The sequence below is a fragment of the Oreochromis aureus genome, linkage group 19, assembly GCF_013358895.1.
Source record: "Oreochromis aureus strain Israel breed Guangdong linkage group 19, ZZ_aureus, whole genome shotgun sequence".
Classification (NCBI taxonomy): domain Eukaryota; kingdom Metazoa; phylum Chordata; class Actinopteri; order Cichliformes; family Cichlidae; genus Oreochromis; species Oreochromis aureus.
The window spans coordinates 13,328,095-13,350,009 of NC_052960.1; the positions used below are offsets into that span (position 1 = coordinate 13,328,095).

General features: G+C 37.9%; 1 protein-coding gene across 2 annotated transcripts; it reads left to right on the top strand.

Annotated features, from left to right (window-relative positions):
• The first annotated feature begins 6,463 nt into the window (after positions 1–6,463).
• Positions 6,464–16,786, top strand: LOC120434671. 2 transcript variants are annotated; one of them, XR_005609268.1, is made up of 3 exons: positions 6,464–6,554; positions 13,124–13,876; positions 13,962–16,786. XR_005609268.1 is itself a non-coding variant. In XM_039602914.1 (3 exons), exons 1-3 carry the CDS (start codon positions 12,932–12,934, stop codon positions 14,211–14,213), a joined length of 1,068 nt encoding a protein of 355 aa, XP_039458848.1. In that variant the 5' UTR covers positions 10,018–12,931; the 3' UTR covers positions 14,214–16,786. The 2 variants fall into 2 exon arrangements, 1 of the variants encoding a protein (XP_039458848.1); XM_039602914.1 differs by lacking the exon at positions 6,464–6,554 and having other exon boundaries at positions 10,018–13,464; positions 13,594–13,876.
• The last annotated feature ends 5,129 nt before the right edge of the window (positions 16,787–21,915 follow it).

A 21,915-nucleotide genomic window follows, 5' to 3' on the forward strand; every position in this document is an offset into this window, starting at 1 on the left:
TGACACTTAAATCAAGTTTCAGAATGAGGAAAAAAGGTGAATTAAGTGCCTTTGAATGTGACATGGTTGTGACCGGGATCTCTGAGCACTTCATAAAATTCTGATCTACTGGGATTTTCCCACACAGCTAGGGTTTATAGAGAACTTTCTGAAGAAAAGAATTTATCCAGTGAGTGGAAGGTGGATAGGTGAAAATGTCCCGTTGATGGTAGAGGTAGGAGGAGAATAGCCAGACTGCTTTGAGCTGATAGGAAGGCAACAGCTACTCAAATAATTACTTTCTACAACTAAGATATGCAAAAGAAAATCTCTGAATTCACTACACAACACTTGAAACCTTGAAACAGATGGGCTTCAGTACAGCAGTATAATCACACTGAGTGCAGCTCCTGTCATATGGGCTCAGCAAAACTGGACAAGAGAAGATTGGTATAATCATGCCTGGTCTGGTTTGATGAGTGTCTGCTTATGTTGTGACGCTCAGACGATGCGATCAGAATGGGATGTAATCAACATTACGGCATGGATCCATCCTATGTTGTATCAGTCTGCCTGAGTATTATTCCTGTCCATGTCCATTCCTTTATCACCAGTTTATCCATGTTATGATGGTTACTTCCAGCTGAATAATGGCCCATGTAACAAATCTCCAATCATTTCAAAGTGTTTTCTTTAACATGACAGTGGGTTTATTGTACTCAAATGGCCTCCACAGTCACTAGATCTCAATCCAATAGAGCAAAATCTCCCATTCCCTTCCCTGCTGCGTGTAATTGAATGGGAGATTTGCTTCATGGATATGTGATGCTGTGTGATGCTGTCATGTCTGTATGGACCAAAATCTCTGAGGAATGGTTCCAGCATTTGAATCTATGACATGAAGAATTAACACAGTTCTGAAGGCAAAGAGGAAATCCAGCTCAGTACAAGTATGTGTACCTTATAAAGTGCAGTGTATCTTTATAAGGTACACATCACTAGTACTGCTGTACTAGCAGTACTGGGTAGTACTGTAGTGTAGTGTAATTCATAAGTCAAGTCCAGCTCGCCCATGAGTGTCGTGATTAACCACACAAAGTGATAATTGAGACTGAATATTAGAAATTGTTGCTTGTACTGAACTGAGCTCCATTTAAGGCAACTTTTTCAAGCTTGCTTAAAATCAGTAGCAGTGTACATAGCTGTGGTATTAACAAGTTATTGAACAAGTGTGCTTCCTTCCCACTTCTGCTTTTACGAGGTGAAAACTGAAAAACATTAAAGCTGTGGGCTGCAGAGTGAAACAGTGATCTCTGACACATTTTTATTATTACAGCTGCTTTCAAGAATTTAAAATATGCCGCTCTCTCGAATGAATAACAAGATGCATCGGCATTTGCATCTGGAAGGAGAACAATTATCAAAGCAAAAACCAGTGATTGATATCAGGGTTGTAGCTACAAGGTCACATTTAAAAGGAGATATATGCAAACAACAAACACAACAATGCACATCCCCGAGGAGAATGCTACTGCTCATAATAAATCATTTTCTTGTTTGTAGATTCCTGAATTCTGACCTGCTTCTCATCAACATCCCCTTAGCTCCAAAAAATGAAAAAGAAAAGAAGAACAAATGAGTATATGTCAAAATTTGTGGGGTATGCAGATTATCGGTTGTAAGCTGGACCCAAATGCAGATGTTTGGAGGCGAAATACATTTAACAAAAAGTGCGCTGTTTATTAAATAAATAAACAGATAAAGCTTAAAAAGGAGAACTGAATGCTAGACTAGAACTTAAAAATGAGGAAACACAATAGGACTAAGGATCACTAAGAATGGAGAACAAGAAAAGAAACATAGCATATGGACGTAGGTAACCTAAGACAATATATACATGCAGGGCGATTAGGGGAAGTGGAGACAGCAGGGCAGAATAAAACAGGACTGAACAGAGTCACAACATAGGAAGCAAAAGTCACAACAGCGCACCAGAAACACAAGCTTACCAAAATAAAACAGGAAGCATTAACATAGATGGACATGGAAAAAAAGTAAAACATAGAGACATGACATACAACATATAGGAGATGCTAAGAAGCACATACAGAGACAAGACTAAGATGAAGAAGACACAAGAGGGAACTAAGACAAGAGACTAAGAACTAGAAACACGAATAACTAAATTAGGAAACACTGCAAATACTAAACTAGGAGCCTAAACAATGAGGAACTAGAATGTAATCATAATCATAACTCAAGTTTCTCTTTGTTAATACAAAGAAAGATCAAGGCAGAGGGACACTGTTGGCTCTGAGATTGGGCCGAGATGACTGGAAGGCTGGATTTTCTCAACTTCTTGTAAGCAAAAGCAGAGGCAGTTTGTTTTTGGCTTTCTATTGCACTCTCACATGTGTTATCTGTTACTTCAATTGGTGTTTCATCTCAGTTATCAATAGATCAACAACGTGGTTCTTCTGAGAGTGCCGACTTTTTATTCTAGAGCCAATCTAAATGTAGGACCTTCATACCCTGGATAATCTCAAGACACAACTAAAACGAACTGAGGTTATAAAAACCTCTAGGTTAGAGGGACCCATCAGTTCCTATAGTGAACAAGAGAACAGAGACAAGCCAAGAAAAGAAAAGTGAAAGAAAGACAAGATAAAAAGATATTGTCTTTGTTAAAGTTTGCAGACAGCTGCTTAAAATCTCACTGACATTTGTAGCTATGTTAACTCAAAAATAACTAATGCAAATGAGTAATGTTTCGGTGTTAAATAAAGGATGACATTTTAGTGAAAAGCAGTCTCCTCTCATTGTTTATTCAATATTCATGTTTAGCAGTTTTTAGCTAACACTATACATTTACAAATTAAATGTATTTTCTGGGCAGAAGAAGCAAAAATCATGCTTGAGTTGTGGCCTGGCAGCTAAATCTAGAATGCTGGGAGTAAGAGCAGGACAGACTGCTCTGAACAATAAAGGAAATTTAACATGGCACCGTTTAAACATATCAGTAATGACACTCGGCAGTTGGAGGCAGATTAAAGGAAGCAGTAGGACAAATGGAAAAGTAGGCAAAGAGCTTAGTAACAAAGCAGCAATCATTCAATCCAATGTGGACATTAAAGTGTATTTGGTCTGCTCCATGCGTCTAATATGTGTCTATTATGAACCTTTTATCTGAGCTGTGCATGGGGACACACCCAAGATAGGTTGGTTGATTCTTTAGGTGTGCAGACTAATGACCTAACATGCATATCTTTAGACTGCAGCAGAAAAATGTAGAACAACAAGGGAAAGCATGCAAACTCCCACATCAAACATGGCCAAGCCTCCCAGCAGCTTGCAAGTGAAGCAATTGCTAACCATTGCACTACTGTGCAAAAATGTACAAAAGGTCCATAAAGGTAAATGAAAGATTTCTTATCTCCAGGTCAACTGCTCAGTGAGCAATATGTGCATTTACCTGTAATTGTACATTGACAAATAAAAGAAATTATGAAATTGCAGTTTTGTGTTAGAAATGACCGTCCGTGGTCAAACATACAGCTACTAACGAATGAAAAAAATGCCATACACACAAATAGAATATCAAAAAAAAGAGAGAACGAGCCTCCTACCACTCTGAAAAACATAAATACAGCAACAGTTAATGTCTATGATTTGTTGCTGTGCCTGCACCCTCCAAAATAACTATGACAACTGAATGAAGATTGTCCATACATCATCATATAGCTTTGCAAATACGAGCCTTCTTACTGCAGCACCTCCTGGAACTAGCCCAGGAGCCCAGGAGTAAATTCACAACCAAAATTGCCTCAATCAATCATATCTGCAGCAAAGGTCCAAAGCAAAAAAAAAAAAAAGTTTGTTTTTAAATACTGTGAATTTTATGGGTGTGCCTTTTCCTCTTTTTGCTAAATAGCTATTATAGTTCTAATTGCACACTCTATTTAATCTTTTATTGACTTCCCCATCTTCTCCAGGTAAGGCAAAATGAGCTTTAATAAACATGTTGAGGCTAAATAAAAAGTGAGTAGAGGAAGACTAAACAATAATTGTTTTAACAGTTGGTCAATATGGCCATCCAGAAAAAGGAACAAAAAAAGGAAACATGATTAGACATGCAGGGAAGATGTTTAATTACCAGGTACAGGTTATCAGCAAACAGAGCCTGCAATTATAACAATGCCCACCTTTAAAGCTATTAGGAAGCTCTGAATGTTTGGTTACAGAACAGATCAGAAGTAGTTCAACAACTCGTATTATGTTAAATACATGGATCACGAACTCACCATGGCAAACAGCGAATACAATGCCAAGCCTTGTTTTACTTTTGTAGTATTTGATATATGAATGCATTTCAGTGAAATTCTTTCAAATAAAAAAGGAGTCATTTTATTAAGAGTCACACACTCAGTCATCATTTATCCAGATTGAATTTCCCATAACAGTTAATAAAGCTGGAAATCCACCAAATTTCATATTTCATCTTTAACTACATTTTTTATTTCTAAGTCTTCAACTGGAAAAAAAACTGGAACAAAATGTGGCAGCAAATTAAGATAAGAAATTTTTAAAGACAGCTTAGTTATTGACGTATAGGACTGATCACATCCGGTATGGCTGACTGGTGATTTGTGGTGGAAATGAGTTGAGTTCAAACTTCAAGCTAAATATTTAGACAACTATTGTACTTTTGAAAATGTCACTTGACGGCATTTAATGACTGTATTTTATTGTGTGAACATAATTCAAAGTAATTTGGACTGTGTGCAGCCTGGTTTTAAGTATTCACTGTAAACTACATTTTATAATCTTAAAGTAAGTTTACTACAATCCTCTTTGATCAGAAATCTTCACATCATTTCCAACATGATGCCAAATATGACTCCATCAGTGCAAAAGATTACAGCATCACAAATGAATGTTCACTGATCGGTGTTGCATGTATTTATAAAGCGACTGCTACACTAATATAGAATTAATTTTCGAGTACCCAGACTTTGTCCGGACCTTATAATTAATCCATGATTTGCACTAATCACTGCCTCTGCTCAAACACGAATGTTGCTGCAAGGCTTAATAATTAGCTCAGAAAAAGATATACGCATTTACAAAAATAAATGTTATTAGGTTGCCTTCACAACTTTAATGAAAAGTAGTGCTCACTCAGATATGAAGCCATTAGGTTTGGATGCTATCAGACTATTGAGGGAAAAACTGTGCATCCACAAGAGACCAAATGAGAGGACTGGAGTATAAATGCACAAGGTAATAACCAGAAAACACATCTGAGTATGGCAAGCAAAGTTGACAAAAAGACAGGAATTAAAATAGCCAGTGATGCAAGAGTGATGCAAATACAAGACTTGGGTAAAAAGAAAACAGAGAGAGCAAAACTGCAGAGAACACAGGGACCACTTAGCTCAGCAGACAGAGCTCTCCAACATCACAGATGGACATTTAGTTTATATTTTGCTTAGTTTTTAAAATTTAAATGAACATTATATCTGTTAAGTAACATATTGAATGTTTGTGAAAGCACAGTGGCCAGCTGCTAATCTAATTCTTTCCTCTGACTTTGGTAAACAGCTGCACGCAGCATGACCTGACTTGTTATCATGAGAGCAGCTGGACAAATATGGAGCTCCACCTGAGATGTAAAATTCGTTTGGCTGCCTAAACCTCAGAGACCCCGAACAAAATCCCGATCAATTTCTAAGGGAGTTCAGCTTCAGAACAGATCGCTCTGCTATTTCTGAGGAGAAACACATGCCTAAAACCTACGCTTGCTCTGTGCTATATTTGAACCAAAGACTTCACCAGCATGAAAACCACAAAAGAAACAACAATTCTGGGTCTTTTGAGTAAACATCTACAAGACTTACACACTTGGATCTGGATAGCAATTTTTCCAAGTATATATTCTTAAGCTTCATATTTTTTGCTAGTGTGCTGAAGAACAAAACAATAATAAATAAATAAATAAATTAAATAAACAAGATGCACCCGACTGTAAATTGAAGTCAAAAACAGAAGAGTTGGATAATTTTCTACCATTTTTTTGTTATTAGTAGTAATTACTAATATTAAAAATATTAAAACCTGTTTATATTAGTTAGAGTGTAGATTGATGTTTATTACTGAATTGATATTTAATGTTGGCAGATTTTATCTCCACACGGCCCACTCTTTGTTTGAACAATGCTTAATTTCATTGCTGTTTGCAGGCATTTGTTTATGCACATCTCGCTAAAGGTCTCATTAAAGCATTTCAATTAGGTTGATGTCTGGACAATTGCAACACCTTGATTTTGGCCAAGTTTTAATTGTTAACAGATGGTCTCCCACAGATAGACTCTAGAATACATTGTTACCCAGAAGTGTTTATGATCAACTCATCCAAAACAAGTCCAAATGATCAAACCCTCACCCCTCCTTCACCATGCTTGTTGACAGTTGGTATGAGTTGTGTCGGAGATATAGTGCTTGCTTTTTTGCTCTTTCTTTCTTTCTTTCTTTTTTTTGTTGCAGTTTCTCTCAGAATTGCAGAGTCTGACCTTGAGGTGAGTTTGCCATAACATTAACTACTAGGAAGATTATGGCTTTCTGTTAACACACCTGAATGTTCCAGACCAGCAAACTGGCAAACACTGCTGCCTTTATTGTTGTAGCCACACCTGCTGAGGATCAATGTGATGATCATTTGATTATCAGAACCTGGCTGTTAGTTATCTTCCTAATTCCCATAAAAGCTGTAAAGATTAGTTTATCAGAGGGTTACACAGAGTCCTTGCTTTTTGCTTTGATGGTATAGTTCCTGCTCAGTTTACCCTGGTGCTGTTGTTGAACAGAGTAGGTACACTTGGAGTTGTTAGCTCTTGTTATAGTATAGTCCTTAGTTTCAGAGTTTAATTTGCTCTCTGTGTTGCATAGTCATTTTTTTTTTTTGGCTTTCTGTTTTGGTTTCTTATTTGCCTGTGTTTTGCATTTAGTTTTACTTTACTTTAGTTTGACCTCCGCTGCCATCTCACCGTCTGATTATCACCTGAATTCCTCTCTGCTGTGTCCACTGCTCCTGCCTTCATGTAAATAAATAGCAGTATCTTCCCCATGTGTGCCCCCTGGCTGTCAAAGAAGCTAATTGAACTTTTTACTCAACTTGTGCTTTTACTAAACTCTTTCATGTTTCTGCATCCTGCAATTCCACAATACATGACACTTCCACTCACTCTTGCATCACTAAACAATGTCAGTTTTATTTATGTAGCACATTTGATTACTCTTAAACATTAAAAACATAAAAACCTATGTAAGTGTTTTATGCCTTAATGCTATAAAAACAAAACAAACTTTACAAAGAAATAAGCCACTCATGCAGACAAATACACACAATAATTAAATGTAAACTTATAAAAATAAGAAGGTTTGTTTTTTAATCCAGACCCAGTTCTAACTGACCTCAGGTCAGTGGGGAGCTTGTTCCAATGACAATAAAATATATAAGAATAACTGAAAGCACATTCCGATCTAATTCTAGGAATGGTTATTTGCCTGTTTTCATTATGCTTTGGACAACAAAACAGTGCATTTATAACAAGTGAAAACCTGCCGCTGCTGCTGATCTGCCTGGAAATGAAAGTCATAACTTATGTAAAGGTCATAATGTGTGTAAAATTGAACCGAACACAAGTCATTAGCTTTTCTTACTAGTGTATGTACATCAGGTTTAACAATCCATGTCTGTCATTTCATTAGAAAAAGGTTGTGCTCCTTTTTGAACCAGAAGAGCTGGTGTAGTTAGAAGTTAGAAGTTACAAAAGAAAGCCGAGTTGATATTTGACAGCAAATGTTTATTCCAAGAGGCATTCACAAGCAACTTCTTTTTAGTATTTTTGTTTTGAATCAAAGCACCCTTCATAGCAAGACATTTGAGCTATCCTGGGACTGAGTAGAAAACTGATTTTACCTTACAGTGTCCCTCACAGTTTATAGCCAACATAATATTTCACATTCCATCTCCTCTAGATCAGTAAGATGTAAATCAAATTTTTCCACTGTACATCTGTGACATAAACCACTGGGGTCAAAATATTAATTGCAGTCTATGTACCTATTTATGTTTCTTTAGCAGTATCATCACAATTTCCCATTTGGAACTGAAGCTGCAGAAGCAGTAGGCTTAAAATAGCCCCTACCTAACATGTTTGCATTATCATTTGGCCCGTATTATGATTTGACTGAGTCTCGTTGCTGCTTGGTCATTTGCCATCTTGTGCAAAGTTCCAGTTAATCATCCACTGTCCACTTTTTCAGCTCCTCCCTGTTTTGGTAGTGCAATCGAGCCTGAACTTTCTCCAGGGAGTTCATGATTAAAGTCTTGAGAAAAATAATCTCATTGTGCTATGAGCATTTACTTTATAACGATGACTTAGGAAAAAAACGTGTCTACATTTAATGAAGTGCGATACATAGGGTAGGGATAGCTCAGTAGGTAGAGTGTCTGCCCCATGATCGGAAGGTCGGGGGTTCGACTCCACTGAACGGCTACCCTGAGGTACCCCTGAGCAAGGTACCGTCCCTACACACTGCTCCCCGGGCGCTGCATTGGTGGCTGCCCACTGCTTCACTGGGTGAATGGGTTAAATGCAGAGGAGTAATTTCCCTTCAGGGACTAACACAACACACTTTACACTTTTTACACTTTACAGAAATGTTTGACACAGCGACTGTGATAAAAATGTGGGAGAGCTGTCAAACCGCTGTAGGTAACTAGTTTTCATAAGTAAACCCCATGTGCTTTGACTACAGAGGCGCTTAACTCGATTTGCATTAAACCTGTGAACAGATGGCAGGCAAAAACCAAGGGAAGGTGTAATTTGTCAAGGTGAACAGATCAACAGACTTTAGCAGGAGGCTCTGTTAAAGTACAAGGCAGTCAAAGAGAACCAATCGAATGAACATCAGATTGTGTAAAAAAGATTCCCTGATTAATGTTTATTACACATGTCCACGTACACAGGTAACTGAAAGCACTCAAAGCATTTTTGTGACATCTCCATGTAGATCACAACCTCCTGAGACCTGAATTCTTTCATGGCATTAATTTTTAATTTCTCTTTGCTATTTGGGCTGATTGGGAACTCATGAATGTGAAAACAAAGAATTATCTTTTTACCTGATTTTGCTCTACAAGGGCCTGATATTCACATATGAGGACATTGGTTTTAAATTTCGATATAACAGTGGCAGTATAATGTCCTCGTAAGTATATATCAGGCCCTTGTAGAGGAAAATTTAGTACTGTGGTCTAGACAACCCAAAATGTGATGTCCAGATATGTGGATGCCAGGTCTTAGGAGGTTAACATGCTTGTTCTTGACATGTCAAAACATCTGCCAATTAGTAAAATGCCCTCATTAGACATTGCTGACACAGATGTGTCTGAGTAGCCTTTTGCTGCTGGAACTGGTTCAGGTGCAGTTAGATAAATACAGCTCTGAGATCTGGTCTTCCCCAAGGGTCGTATGACAGATTTGTGGGGTAATGACATGATTAATGGGGCATGGAAGAAGAAAGAAAAGAGAAAAAAAAACTGCGGCATAACGTGCCCCTTAAACACAATTTTAAGTTTTAGATTTTTCTATAACCTCTTATTCTTATTCTCTCTTATTCTCTGACCAGGAATTTGACCTTGTAGCCCAAAGCAATGATTCAAATAAAAGCATCAGACGTTTGGAGGGGATCCATGTCTTTGGTAGAACTGCCAACCACCAAGAAACAACTTTCGCTGTAAGAGGTCACAAGCCAATAAGGTGGAAACGGCCTATTTAGCAGTTCTTTACTGGATATATCATTTAATATTAGAAGAAGGAAACTGCAAGGATAGCTAGTATCTGCAGGTGTTAAACATAGGTAGTGCAATCACATGTATGTATACAGTTTCTAATAATAAAAAATAATAATAATAATAATAATGAAACCAGCATGAATTTCCCTTTGGGATCAATAAAATTATTCTTTAAAAAAGCTGAAAAAATAATAAAGCACATTGTTATTATTGTTATTATTATTTTTCTTTTAAGATGCCAAATTACAGTTATTAACTGAACAGAAAAATTGTTTTAGAGGTAGCATTTTATGGTTGATTAATTTCGGACTTCTCACACATCTAACACACGATCAATACACACTTTAACATCTTTGGTTTTAATGTTGAAGCCGATTGGTTGAGTTTTAAACTAAGGCAGTGATTTTAGTTTTCTTTATGCTTTATTTATTGTTTCTACCAGCAGATGTCACCAGAGAGCAACAATTAACCAGTAGCAATAATAACGTGGCTGTTCCTTTGACTGTCTGGGCCTGACTGCATTGTGGTTAGTTGTTCTCTCAGGATGGCAGATGGCACTTTAAAAAGCCATCTTTGTTGTGAAATATAAAAATATTTCTTATTCCATAAAAGCGATTTTGACTGTAAGATGTTAGCTGTGTGATGGATTGCGAGTGAATATATTGTATACTGTAAATGCACATGAAACTGGGAATCCACACCAGCCTCCATTCCCTCTATTCTTTGAAGTCACTCATTATTTTCCTGCTGAATTTTATTGCAAGACTATAAAGGAAACATTCATGACTGGATTATCCATATTAGGGAGGACCAGAATGAAAATCTTCTGTTGTTCCCCCTTTTTGCATTTGCCCATCTAGTACAGAGCACACAGCAGCCTATAAATGGCAGCTTCATTATTTGCCTAGAGACTATAACCAGCACTCTTATGCTAGAAAACCTCCTAGCAATGTTTTGTGTGTGTTAGCTTGTGGGAATTTGATTACACAGAACATTATTTGTGAATATGTTTACCGTCAGCATAATATGATTTAAAAATATTAAGGTCTTAAAACCGGATTTTGAAACGGTGACACTCAACACTAAGGCGGCCACGTCATCATATCATGAATGCATCTAATTTGAGGCTGTGTATACAGTGGTGTGAAAAAGTCTTTGCCTCCTTCCTGATTACTTTTTTGCATATTTGTCACACTTATAGTGCAGGTTTCAGATTTAGAGGACAATTATTTTCTCACATGGAGCCAAGTAGTCATATATGTAATGCCTACAAAAGTGTAGGATGTGTGCACACAGATTCATTTCCACCTCAGGTATGTCTCTCGTGCACTATATGTTTGCTTTGTGCTGTGTTCCTGTCTTCCTGTCTGACATCTTCAAATATATGTTATGCTGTCTGTAGCCACTCTTTGTGCTCCGTTTTGAATCCCAAAACGCATTGTAAATAACACAAAAACTTCATTTTTATAAAGTATCACCATGCAATTTTTGCTTTATGTTTGTGATGTCATATGAACACTATATACTAACTCTACTAATGACACCACAGTCCTGACCCTTAGCCTAGAGCTATTATTTAGCCCGTAGCACAGTAAAATAACAAGCAAAAAAATTCAAATGCAATTATATAATAAAATGTAAAACACTCTCACAGTGTTAAGAAGTTGGTTTTAAAGAGCTATTTCCTCTATTTATTTTATGTTAACACGTTAAGGTACCAGCAAAACAGCAGATACAACATTAGGAAACATTTGATTTCCTATTCATATCTGTCTAAGGCCTCATTTACAGTAGCCTAGATACCAGTTAGCGACCATCTGGCAACTATGGGTTTTTGCAAGTGGTTGCTGGTTGATGCTGGGCGAAATTGATTGGAAAGCAGGTGCTGTGCCTTGTGATTGCTTTGGTTGCAAACAGACTGCCACAACTAGCTGTAGTTCGCATAAATGACGTGTCTGTTATTTTACTCTCCAAGCTGTAATGAAACTTGAAAAAGTGTGATGCAAACCAAACTGCAGAACTACTGCTCTCAAAGTAAAAGCCGGTCCTTATTCTGCAGATCATTTCAAAAGGTGCAGCTTTTACATATTACATTGCACTTTTTCAAGGGAATCCACATTTTTCAGCCAATGATTGTTACCACATGGTTGCTAACTCATCTCTAGGTCCCCATGACTGAGTTAACCCGCACAACTTTAACTTTAATAGCCAAGTTGATGCCTGCCATGCGGGGGGGGGGGTTACAGTAAGTGGCATCAATATTTAACTAAATGAATATCTTGTTGTATTTAACTGGACTTAAAATTAGCAATATCAGTAAATGTTTCATGAGGTCATAGATCAAGTGAGCCAAAAGGCTTTTATTTAATTAGACTTCTTTTTGCTTTTTTATCTTCTATAGTCCTGCTGAAAATATTTGACTTGTGGGCTGCTACATGAACCAGTATAATAACTTTTTTCTGGGTTTTCAAAAGTTTTTTTTTAATCCTGAAAACATCTGTCTGTAGCTGGAAACAATGCTAATAAAAGAAGCAAATTTCAGACACTCTAAAAAGCTGAGGTGGTGGGGAGGGAGACAGAAGGCCCTTTGTGGGCTTGTCACTATTAACTACTTTAACGTGACACATTGTTTTGATTTAAAAAAAAAAAACCCATGATTTTAGAGAAACTTCAGGCAGCAGAATCCTTGAAGTAAAGAGATTTGAGGAAGTTCTGTGCTTCTTTTGTAATCTCTTCTCTCTGCTCTTACTGGCTGAAACAGTCCAGTCTACAGTTTTTTTTAATTGGTTTGGCACAGTTTTCACAAGCAATTGGTACATTTTCAAAACTCTCCATACTTAAATCACAACAGATCATCAAAAGTGTACCTTTTTCAAACATTTCAGCATATTTCCAATTGTGTTAGTACAATACACATAATGACAAAATATCCCTTTCACTACACAAAATAAGTGTTTCATCTAAATAAATGTTTCGTTCACAGTTACTGCCTTTCATAATGTTATCACTATAAAATTTTTGATTTGCATTTCTTATCATTCAGTTTAATACATTTGTCTGTCATTCAATTCAACTGATCTTAATGTTTAATCAATGAATCATTCATTATGTCCATGGATTTTCAACTTGACTGATTGTTGTCTGGTCATTTGTAAGTTACACATTGCTGCAAGAGCTTTCAATCTAGAAATACTAATTGCTAATTGTTTCCCCCTGATGATCACAATTAGTTACCATATAAGTAGAACTGTGTTTGAGACTTTGCACTGTTCAAATATGGAGCAGGATAGACTCGTAGGGAGAGGAAACCTTCATCGGAGAGGTGGTGGTGCTCCTCGACAGAGAGGTGGGCACAGACAAAGAGAGAGAGGTGGTGGTGCTCCTCGACAGAGAGGTGGGCACACACAAAGAGGAAGAGGTGGTGGTGCTCCTCGACAGAGAGGTGGTCTTCAGAGAAATGTAGGCAGAAGACAACGCACCATCATCTCTAATGAAGTCCGGGCCATCATTGTTGACCATGTGGTTAACAGAGGCTTTACCATGGCTGAGGCTGCCAGGTTGGTACAGCCTAATTTACAAAGGTCAGCTGTCAGCTCTATCATCCAAACTTTTCGCCAAGAAAACCGGTATGTCTGCTATAGCAACTTCACTTCTAAAAAATAGTACCCTATTGTATAGATGAACAACATGTAATTGTCAGTTTACATAATGTGATTGGTAATACTTCAGTATTGACAGTATATGATTGTCCTCAGAATTAACAGGAGACAACCTGGTGGTGGTCGCCCACGTGTTTTGACTGACCAGCAGGAGTTGGCTGTGGTGGAAATGGTCAGGGCAAGGAATGACATACGGCTGTCTGAAATCAAACAGGCTATTGAGAACAGCAATGACACCTTTGCCAATGTGCCATCAATTAGCCTTCCAACAATTGCCCGGCTTTTGAAGAAGCACCAGGTTTCCATGAAACAAATTTACTTGGTTCCTTTTGAGAGGAACAATGTCCAGGTGAAACAACTGCGTTCAGAATATATTCAGGTACAACACTAAACTGGCATGCAATTACTGTAACAGTACTGACAACTATTAGTTGTTAAAAAAACTAACTACATTATCATTTTAGAGGGTGATGGAGCTGGACGCTGCTGTGAATCATCACAAGTATATTTTTGTTGATGAGGCCGGTTTCAATCTGGCAAAAACTAGACGCAGAGGACGTAACCTTATTGGACAAAGGGCTACCATCCAAGTCCCTGGACAACGTGGGGGAAACATCTCAATGTGTGCAGCTATATCTGAAGATGGTGTGGTAGGCTGTAGACCAGTTCTAGGGTCATACAACACTGAACACCTGAGTTTTGTTTTTTTTAAATGAACTGGAGCAGGCCTGTCAGGGAGAAGACATCGTCTATGTTGTTGTGTGGGACAATGTCAGCTTCCACCATGCACAGCTGGTTCAGGAATGGTTTCAAACACATCCTCGCTTCATGACCCTCTATCTTCCACCATATTCCCCTTTCCTCAACCCAATTGAGGAATTCTTCTCTACATGGAGGTGGAAGGTGTATGATCGCCATCCCCATGAGCATGTCTCCCTTCTTCAAGCCATGTGTGAAGCTTGTGGTGATATAACTGCTGAGCAATGTCAAGCCTGGATTCGTCATGCCAGGAGATTTTTCCCACGGTGCCTGAACAACGAAGACATCCACTGTGATGTTGATGAAAATTTATGGCCCAATGTTAATGACCGGCTTGATTAATTGTGTAAAAGTGATAAGAATAAAATAACATAAAAATATATTTTGCTTATGTAAATGACTTGTTTTTTTTTTCTCCCTTTTTTGTGTGTGTGTGTGTGTATGTATGTGTTGTTTTATGTCTGAACATAAGTGTAATATTTGCTGTGTACAGTTCAGTTACACTCATTCATCACCAAGGACAATTTGAATCTCTTACCTTGTATTATTTGCTCCTGAATGAAATGACTGGTAAAAGTACTAAGTTGAAAAAAAGAGCTTACTGTTTTGTTTGGGTGATTAAAGCAAATGTTCTCAAAATATATCACAGTGATCATGTGTTCTGATACAATGATTACGTGGAATGTAAATATGTGCAAATGAAATCATGACATCAGATTTGAAAGAATGACTAGTGGTGTTACAAATGTGATCAAATGTGAGTTTTGTACTGAGAGATTTGAAAATGCACACTTTAGTTATGAAAATAGTGCCAAACCAATTAACAAAAACTGTAATACAGTGCATGGCGTGAGCAGCATTTCTGCATGGTCTGTACCTATTATATCGTGTGCTTCACCCCAGCCAGAACACTCTGAGCATGGGCGGAAAGCTTTATCAATATTAAATGTAGGTACACAAAGTTCACTACCTGAAGTTTTAATCAGAGTATAGCATCAAGTCAGTTGAACTTCTGGCATGTGGATCTGGTCAGTTAAGTAACAGAGGGGGTTGTTAATCAGTTTCAGCTGCTTTGGTGTTCATAAAAATAAACAACAGGTGCACTAGAGGGCCAACAATGAGACAACCCCCAAAAGATAAATGGTTTTAGAGATGGAGGCCACTGAAATGTTTTCCTCCTCATGCACATGACTGTTTTTTCACTTGTTTTGCATTTGGATCAATGTCTCTACTCGTAGCATGAGATGACCTGGACCCTGCCGAGGTTGCACAGGTAGTCCTACTCCTCCAGGATGTCACGTCAATACATGTCATTGCCAGAAGGCTTGTTCTGTCTCCCAGCGCAGTCTCAAGAGGATGGAGGAGATTGTGGAAGACAGGCAGTTACTCTAGGAGAGCTGGACAAGGCTGTAGAAGGTCCTTAACCCATCAGCAGGATGGGACAAGGATGCAAGGAGGAACAGGCTGAGCACTACCAGAGCTCTATAAAATGACCTCTGCAGGCCACTGGTATGAATGCCTCTGATCAAACAATTAGAAACAGAATTAGAAACAGAATGAGCACCCAACACCTTCTACTGGGCCCTGGGCTCACACAACCAGGCACCTTTGAGTCCAATTGCTATAGAATACCAGAATTGGTATGTCCATCACTGTCGTCTTGTGCTTTCCACAGATAAGAGCAGGTTCACTCTGAGCACATGTGACAGACACGGTCACGTGAAACTGTGGAGAATGTTATGTTGCCTGTAACATTGCTCAGCATGACTGGTTGGGTGGTGGGTTATTGATGGTCTGTGGATTGAGACACAGACCTCTGCAGGCTAGTGAACGGCACCCTGATTGCCTTTAGGTAACAAGATGAAATTTTTGGGCCCATTTCTAGTTATCCTGGTCCGGTGGATCCTTGGTTCCTCCTGTTGGACGACAAGTCCCCTCCTCATGTAGCGAGAGTATGCAGGCAGTTCCTGGAGTATGAAGGAATTGATAGCACTGACTGCCTCCCAGGCTTGCCTCGCCTAAATCCAATAGAACACCTCTGGGATGTCATGTTTTGGTCAATCCAACGCCATCAGGTTACACGTTGGACTTTCCAGGAACTCAGTGATGCCCTTCTCAGGATCCATCTGTCGTCTCATTAGGAGCATACACCGATGTTGTCAGGCACTTTGAGTTGCTGCAAAATGGACTAGTCTGCCACATAATTTTTTCACTTTGGTTGTCAGCATTCAGCTCTCTGTAGGTTGATCATTTTCATTTCTGCCCAGTGATGTGACATTCATTTGTTCTTAACACATTACCTGCTCCATATCAGTATAGATATCTGCATGATATTTCTCTCACATGTGATGTGTTTTCAGAGTGTTCTTTTAAATTTCCTGAGCAGTTCATTAATCTTATTAAAGGTTATCTGAAGTAAAATGAATACTAAAAATGTAATAATAATAGTTTCAGAATTTGGTTTTCTTAGGTGCCTTTTTAAGAAGTTTTACAACATTTTGACATAATTTTTTCTACAAATATTTCGATGTCTTTTCCATGTCCATGTCACACATTTTGATACCTGCGTGTTACTTTTTGTATCCCAAAACTTTATTAAAGTGTGTGTGCTGTGTGCTGCAGCACACAGAAAAAGCAAAAGCCACATGTTTTGTTGTGGTTTATGTGTGATATATTGATGCAAACACAATGCTTTTTTTGTTTTGTTTTTTCCCCAAGAGCTTGAGCACTTTTTTCCAAGAATTGTTTGATTTTCCAAGAGCTGGATAATATTTCACTGTTGATGTGCAAAGTTTAGTGGTTAGTGTATAGAGTTTTGCAAAAATTGCTTATATTTTCAAAGAGATTGCCTGAGCAATCAGAAAAACTATAATGAGAACCTGCGCTAAACTTTTCTGCCATTTCTACTAAAGCAAGCTTTTTCCAGCTATTACATGTACCTTCTATTTCTGCATGGTGCTTCCTACTAAAAAATGAGAGAACATGCACATCCTCATTACCTCTATAAACCTAAGGCTATTTTTTAACAGAAAAAAAAATTAGTGAGTGTCAGCTGCAAAACCACGAGGCAAAATGAGGGACCTTCGGCTTTATGGATAACAGACACATGGGAGAGTTCTGAAATACAATGAGTCTTCTTATCCTTATCACAAGGCCAGAGGGAGATTAGAAAACTCAGCCGCAACTTACAATTTTAATTCCACCTAGTGAAATTAGAGAGTAAAATAACAACCTTATATCAATGAGTAAGTAAACACTGTTTTTAATGAACCTGTTCTGAACATTCTCAGCAGCAACTCTACCATATCTGATGCAAGAGAAATGAAGCACAGCAAATGCTACAGCTACTCCAGTTACAGCAGTAAGCAGTCTTTTCAGTGCTGAGCCTGACAGCCTTCAAACCAGCCTTTTATAACCTTTTATATTCCTGATCGCAGTTACAGGAAAGGGCTGATTGTTTCACTGATCACAATACCTCTTTTCCCAGAAGGCTGAACAGGTCACTCTTCTTAATAAGCTGAGGATCTACTTAACGTCTCTTTATGCAACCAGCAATGTTTGCATACTGGATCCAAACCAAATTTGCAGTTGATATTAAATGTCACTTCAATCAGATTTTAATTTGTAGATGCCACTAGCAAATCAGATTGTGTGACACACAATAAAATGAAGAGCAAAGGGATGGAAGTGAAGAATCTGGCTAGCTAGCTACTGCTGCTATTAGCTAAGTGCTAATGAAGGAAAACAGAGAGAAAATTTCCAGAACCATATGCGAGGTCTTTCTTTATCCTCCTACTTTCCTTGTCAAACCCATTGTCTTTATAATAAACAGCTTAACTTGAAGAGAAGTTCTTTTGGAGATTCATTATGTTTATGTTAATAGTGTCTTATTAGAGCTCAAGCTTCTAGCCTCATGAGGACTGTTTATCAGCTTCCATTGAGCTTTTTCTTACTCCCTAAGCACCATTGACGACATAGGATCACTTGAGGAAATTTATCAGTTTGAACAGCTCCCTTTCCAGCCACAAAAGACTTCACTGGTATTCTCCAATTCCTGTATACAGACACAGCTATTGTTTCCCTCTCAGCCATACAGACTTTAGTGATGCTATGCAAAGAGCCTATCATGGCACATTATGTATTAATCAAACAAATTCCAAGAGCTCCCTAAAGTAGCATGTCATGCAAAGCATCCAACCATTTAAGTCATTAGGAGCTCGTTGAAGTAAGTAATACAGTTCCTCTTTGAATATTAAAGGTTAAGTAATGGTTTTAATATACAGTAGCCTGCATCTGTGAGGGACTAAGGGCCTAGACAGAATGTAAACACAATGCTGATTTTGTTGCTATCAATGAGAAAAATAAGGATGGACACTCACTGGAAATGACCTTCATTCTCTTTAGGATAACTTCAGGTTCCAGAAGATGTTTTGTTTTTGCACATCGCATAAATTTGTACAACTAAGTTGTAGATATATATTGTAACCACGAATTTTGTTTGTAATTTTGTTTCTGTTTCAGTTTGTCTCCATTAGATGATCTGTGTAAACATATGAAGTTGTAAAGTTAATGTGAAGATATCAACAGCAATATAAGGCATTAAAAAAGAAAAATGCTTAAGTACAATATTAAAATAAGTATGAAAATGACAGGCTAAAAACTAAAACAATGATGAAACAAGCCTAAAAGCTATTCCCTAAAATGAGTGTTCATTTTCTGAGTTTATCATTATATGCAACTCAATTTACATTACAAGAGCTTGACAGCTTGCTTTCATAAGCTTTCACAGGGCTGAATGAAGATGCATGAATTTCTCTCGGTATGCATACTGAAACCATTTCATTTCAGTTAGAATCACAATAATAATCAAAAGATGGTTATTTGTGTTTGACGATATGACTCTGTTTTGTTCTGGGTTGTTCCCCCCTTGTTATGTATGCACGTGGAAAGTCTGAAGCAGATGAGCAGAAAGGCCTCACAATAAACAGCAGTCGGTTGCAAAGTGGCTTGCAGGAGCAACAGCATCTGTAGGCAGGTTAAAGAAGTTTACATAGGACACTGGAGCCAGCTTGACTTAAACTATCACTTTACTCAAATAGAGCTAGCTTCTAACTTGGTAACATTAGACTTATAAAAAGGTTGCATTATAGTTTCAGCAAGATTATGACACTGAAGCTGCTGTGTGTAGTTTTCTTGTCAATAAACTAAAGTTAAAGTAACATAATTTGGAGACATTCAACCTTGTTTATGTTCTAGCTACATTTTAGCTTGCAATTTTTTTGTTTTTTTACTGCATTTGTGGGTAGAGGACTGCTTTTCTTAAGTCATTGCCACTGACTGTCACAGAAGAGCAGCGGCTATTGTGCTGCTCACTCATTCATATGATGTGGGTACCATGTGAACAAAACAAGAGCTCTTCATAATGCTTGCTCTGTTTTAGTACTGGTGTTCCAAAACTCGGCATGGTACCTTTAAATGCAGAATATCAACGTTTTCTTGGAAGCCGGTTTAAAGTTTGTGCTTACCAAGCTAAAGTGAAACCTGTGGTTTTGGTGGATCTGATAGCTGCTACTTCTCTATAATCTCTTACTCCAGTTAAGACTCACTGTCTTTGGATTTTATAGCAGCATGCATCAAACTTGACAGTGATTTATGCTGACAAACATATTTTATACCACATCTTTAATGTATCTGGGACGTTAAAGGATAAACATCTTTCTATACTATCAGCCAGTGAATTTGTTTTTCCTTACACGCCCCTCAATCCCAGACGCACCAACCCACAGATTTGTCTTGCTATCATTATTACAGCTGAACACAATCACTCATACGCACTAATTACCTAAACTTTTTTTTTATTTTTTTTGGAGGAATGCCAGAATCTGATCATTGATTTTCATGAGAGTGCTGCATTCAGACCATCCTTGTGTTGTTTTAAGCTGGAGGCCACAAAGAGAGAGCAATGTGTGATGCAAAGGAAGCTTAAGAGAGCCTGTTTTGCATTTGATCGACCTCTTACTCTTTCATCAGGAGCAATGAGAACTTCTCCTCAGTCACGATTAGAGGGGCATGTAGAGAGATGTAAATTTAGACAAGATCATAGAGAAAGCTGCAAGGCTTAGCCAGCCAGAAGTTAGATAAATCAGGTCAAACAGAACAGGGGACAGAAGCTGCGTTTATATAGATTTCTTATTCAACGCTAAAGGGCTATTCTTCCAAAAGAAATGCATACACCACTGGCTAAATCAAATGCATTCATTCTAACCTTTATTTTAAATATGCAGGTTTTAAAGATGCGATGGTTCACACTGAGCCAACAAGCAAAATGCAGAAAAACACAATCATTAAAATTCACTGACTGTGTTACACAGTTAGCTTTGTTGTCTCATCTTTGTCTTTTGTGTCGATCTAATCCTTTGTGCTTATGACCTTTGTGTTCTTTGTTATTTCTAGATCGGTTCATATTTCTAGCATGATTCACAATGATTGGCTCGTTACCAGCTGTGTAGGTATTAACAACCTATCGTAGTTATTCCAGTGCAGTGCAGACTGCCAGTTGCTACTCATATACAGCTCTCTCAAACAGATTTATTCATTTCACACACATAGTTGGAGGAAATCTTGTCTCTATAGAATCCAGTGAAACTCAACATATAACATATCTACAGGCAAAATACAACAAATATAGTATTGTGCAAAAAATGAGCGCCACCCCTCATTTCTTTATAGTTTGCTAGGAAAATGCAAAATAAATGCAGTGATCTATTGAAACGTGTGCTAACCTACATGGAAATACACAGAAGGTAAGGCAAAAACAGAGTTTGTACAATTCTAACGCACTTGAAAGTGAATAGTTGATATGACCAACTTTATTCTTCGGCACAGCCTGAACTCTCTTAGGCAAGCTTCCTTGTAATTTCTTTGAATAGACTTCAGGAATAGTTCTCCAAGTTTCTTGAAGGACATTCAAATCTCTTCTTTGGATGCTGGTATTAAGTAGGGAGGGACCAGATGCATCTCTCTAGTCCGATGTCAGTTTGTTGCTGGGCTTTTTCTTATTTCTTAAGAACATGTCTTTTAGATACTGTTCATCTGCTGTAGATGCTGCCACTTCTTCTTTTGTCCTCCACTTGTCCAGTTTCCTTAAATTTTTTAAGGACACGCTGTACACCATGCTGAAATATATCAAATTTTCATCTAATATCTCTTTGGGAATCACCTTGCTGGTGCAAAAATACTATTTTATACCTGCCTTAACTAAAGCCTGCCTTTCTATCTATCTATCTATCTATCTATCTATCTATCTATCTATCTATCTATCTATCTATCTATCTATCTATCTATCTATCTATCTATCTATCTATCTATCTATCTATCTATCTATCTATCTATCTATCTATCTACCTATCTATCTATCGCCTTTTTGAATCTTGAAGAACAGATGGTGCTGGCTGTACTGTGATGAATGGTAGTTGGATTTACACAAGTTCAATTTGGTGTCTGGTAACTGCTTTTACAAACATTCACACCTGGGAGTAGAACCCTTGTCTGCTACCATCAACTGCTGAGCAGCTCCACTGGAGCATGTGAGTGCTAACTGCCTCTCTCGTTCTTTTTTTTCCAGAGTGCACTTTTTCGTAAGCTGACCTTGGGAGCTGA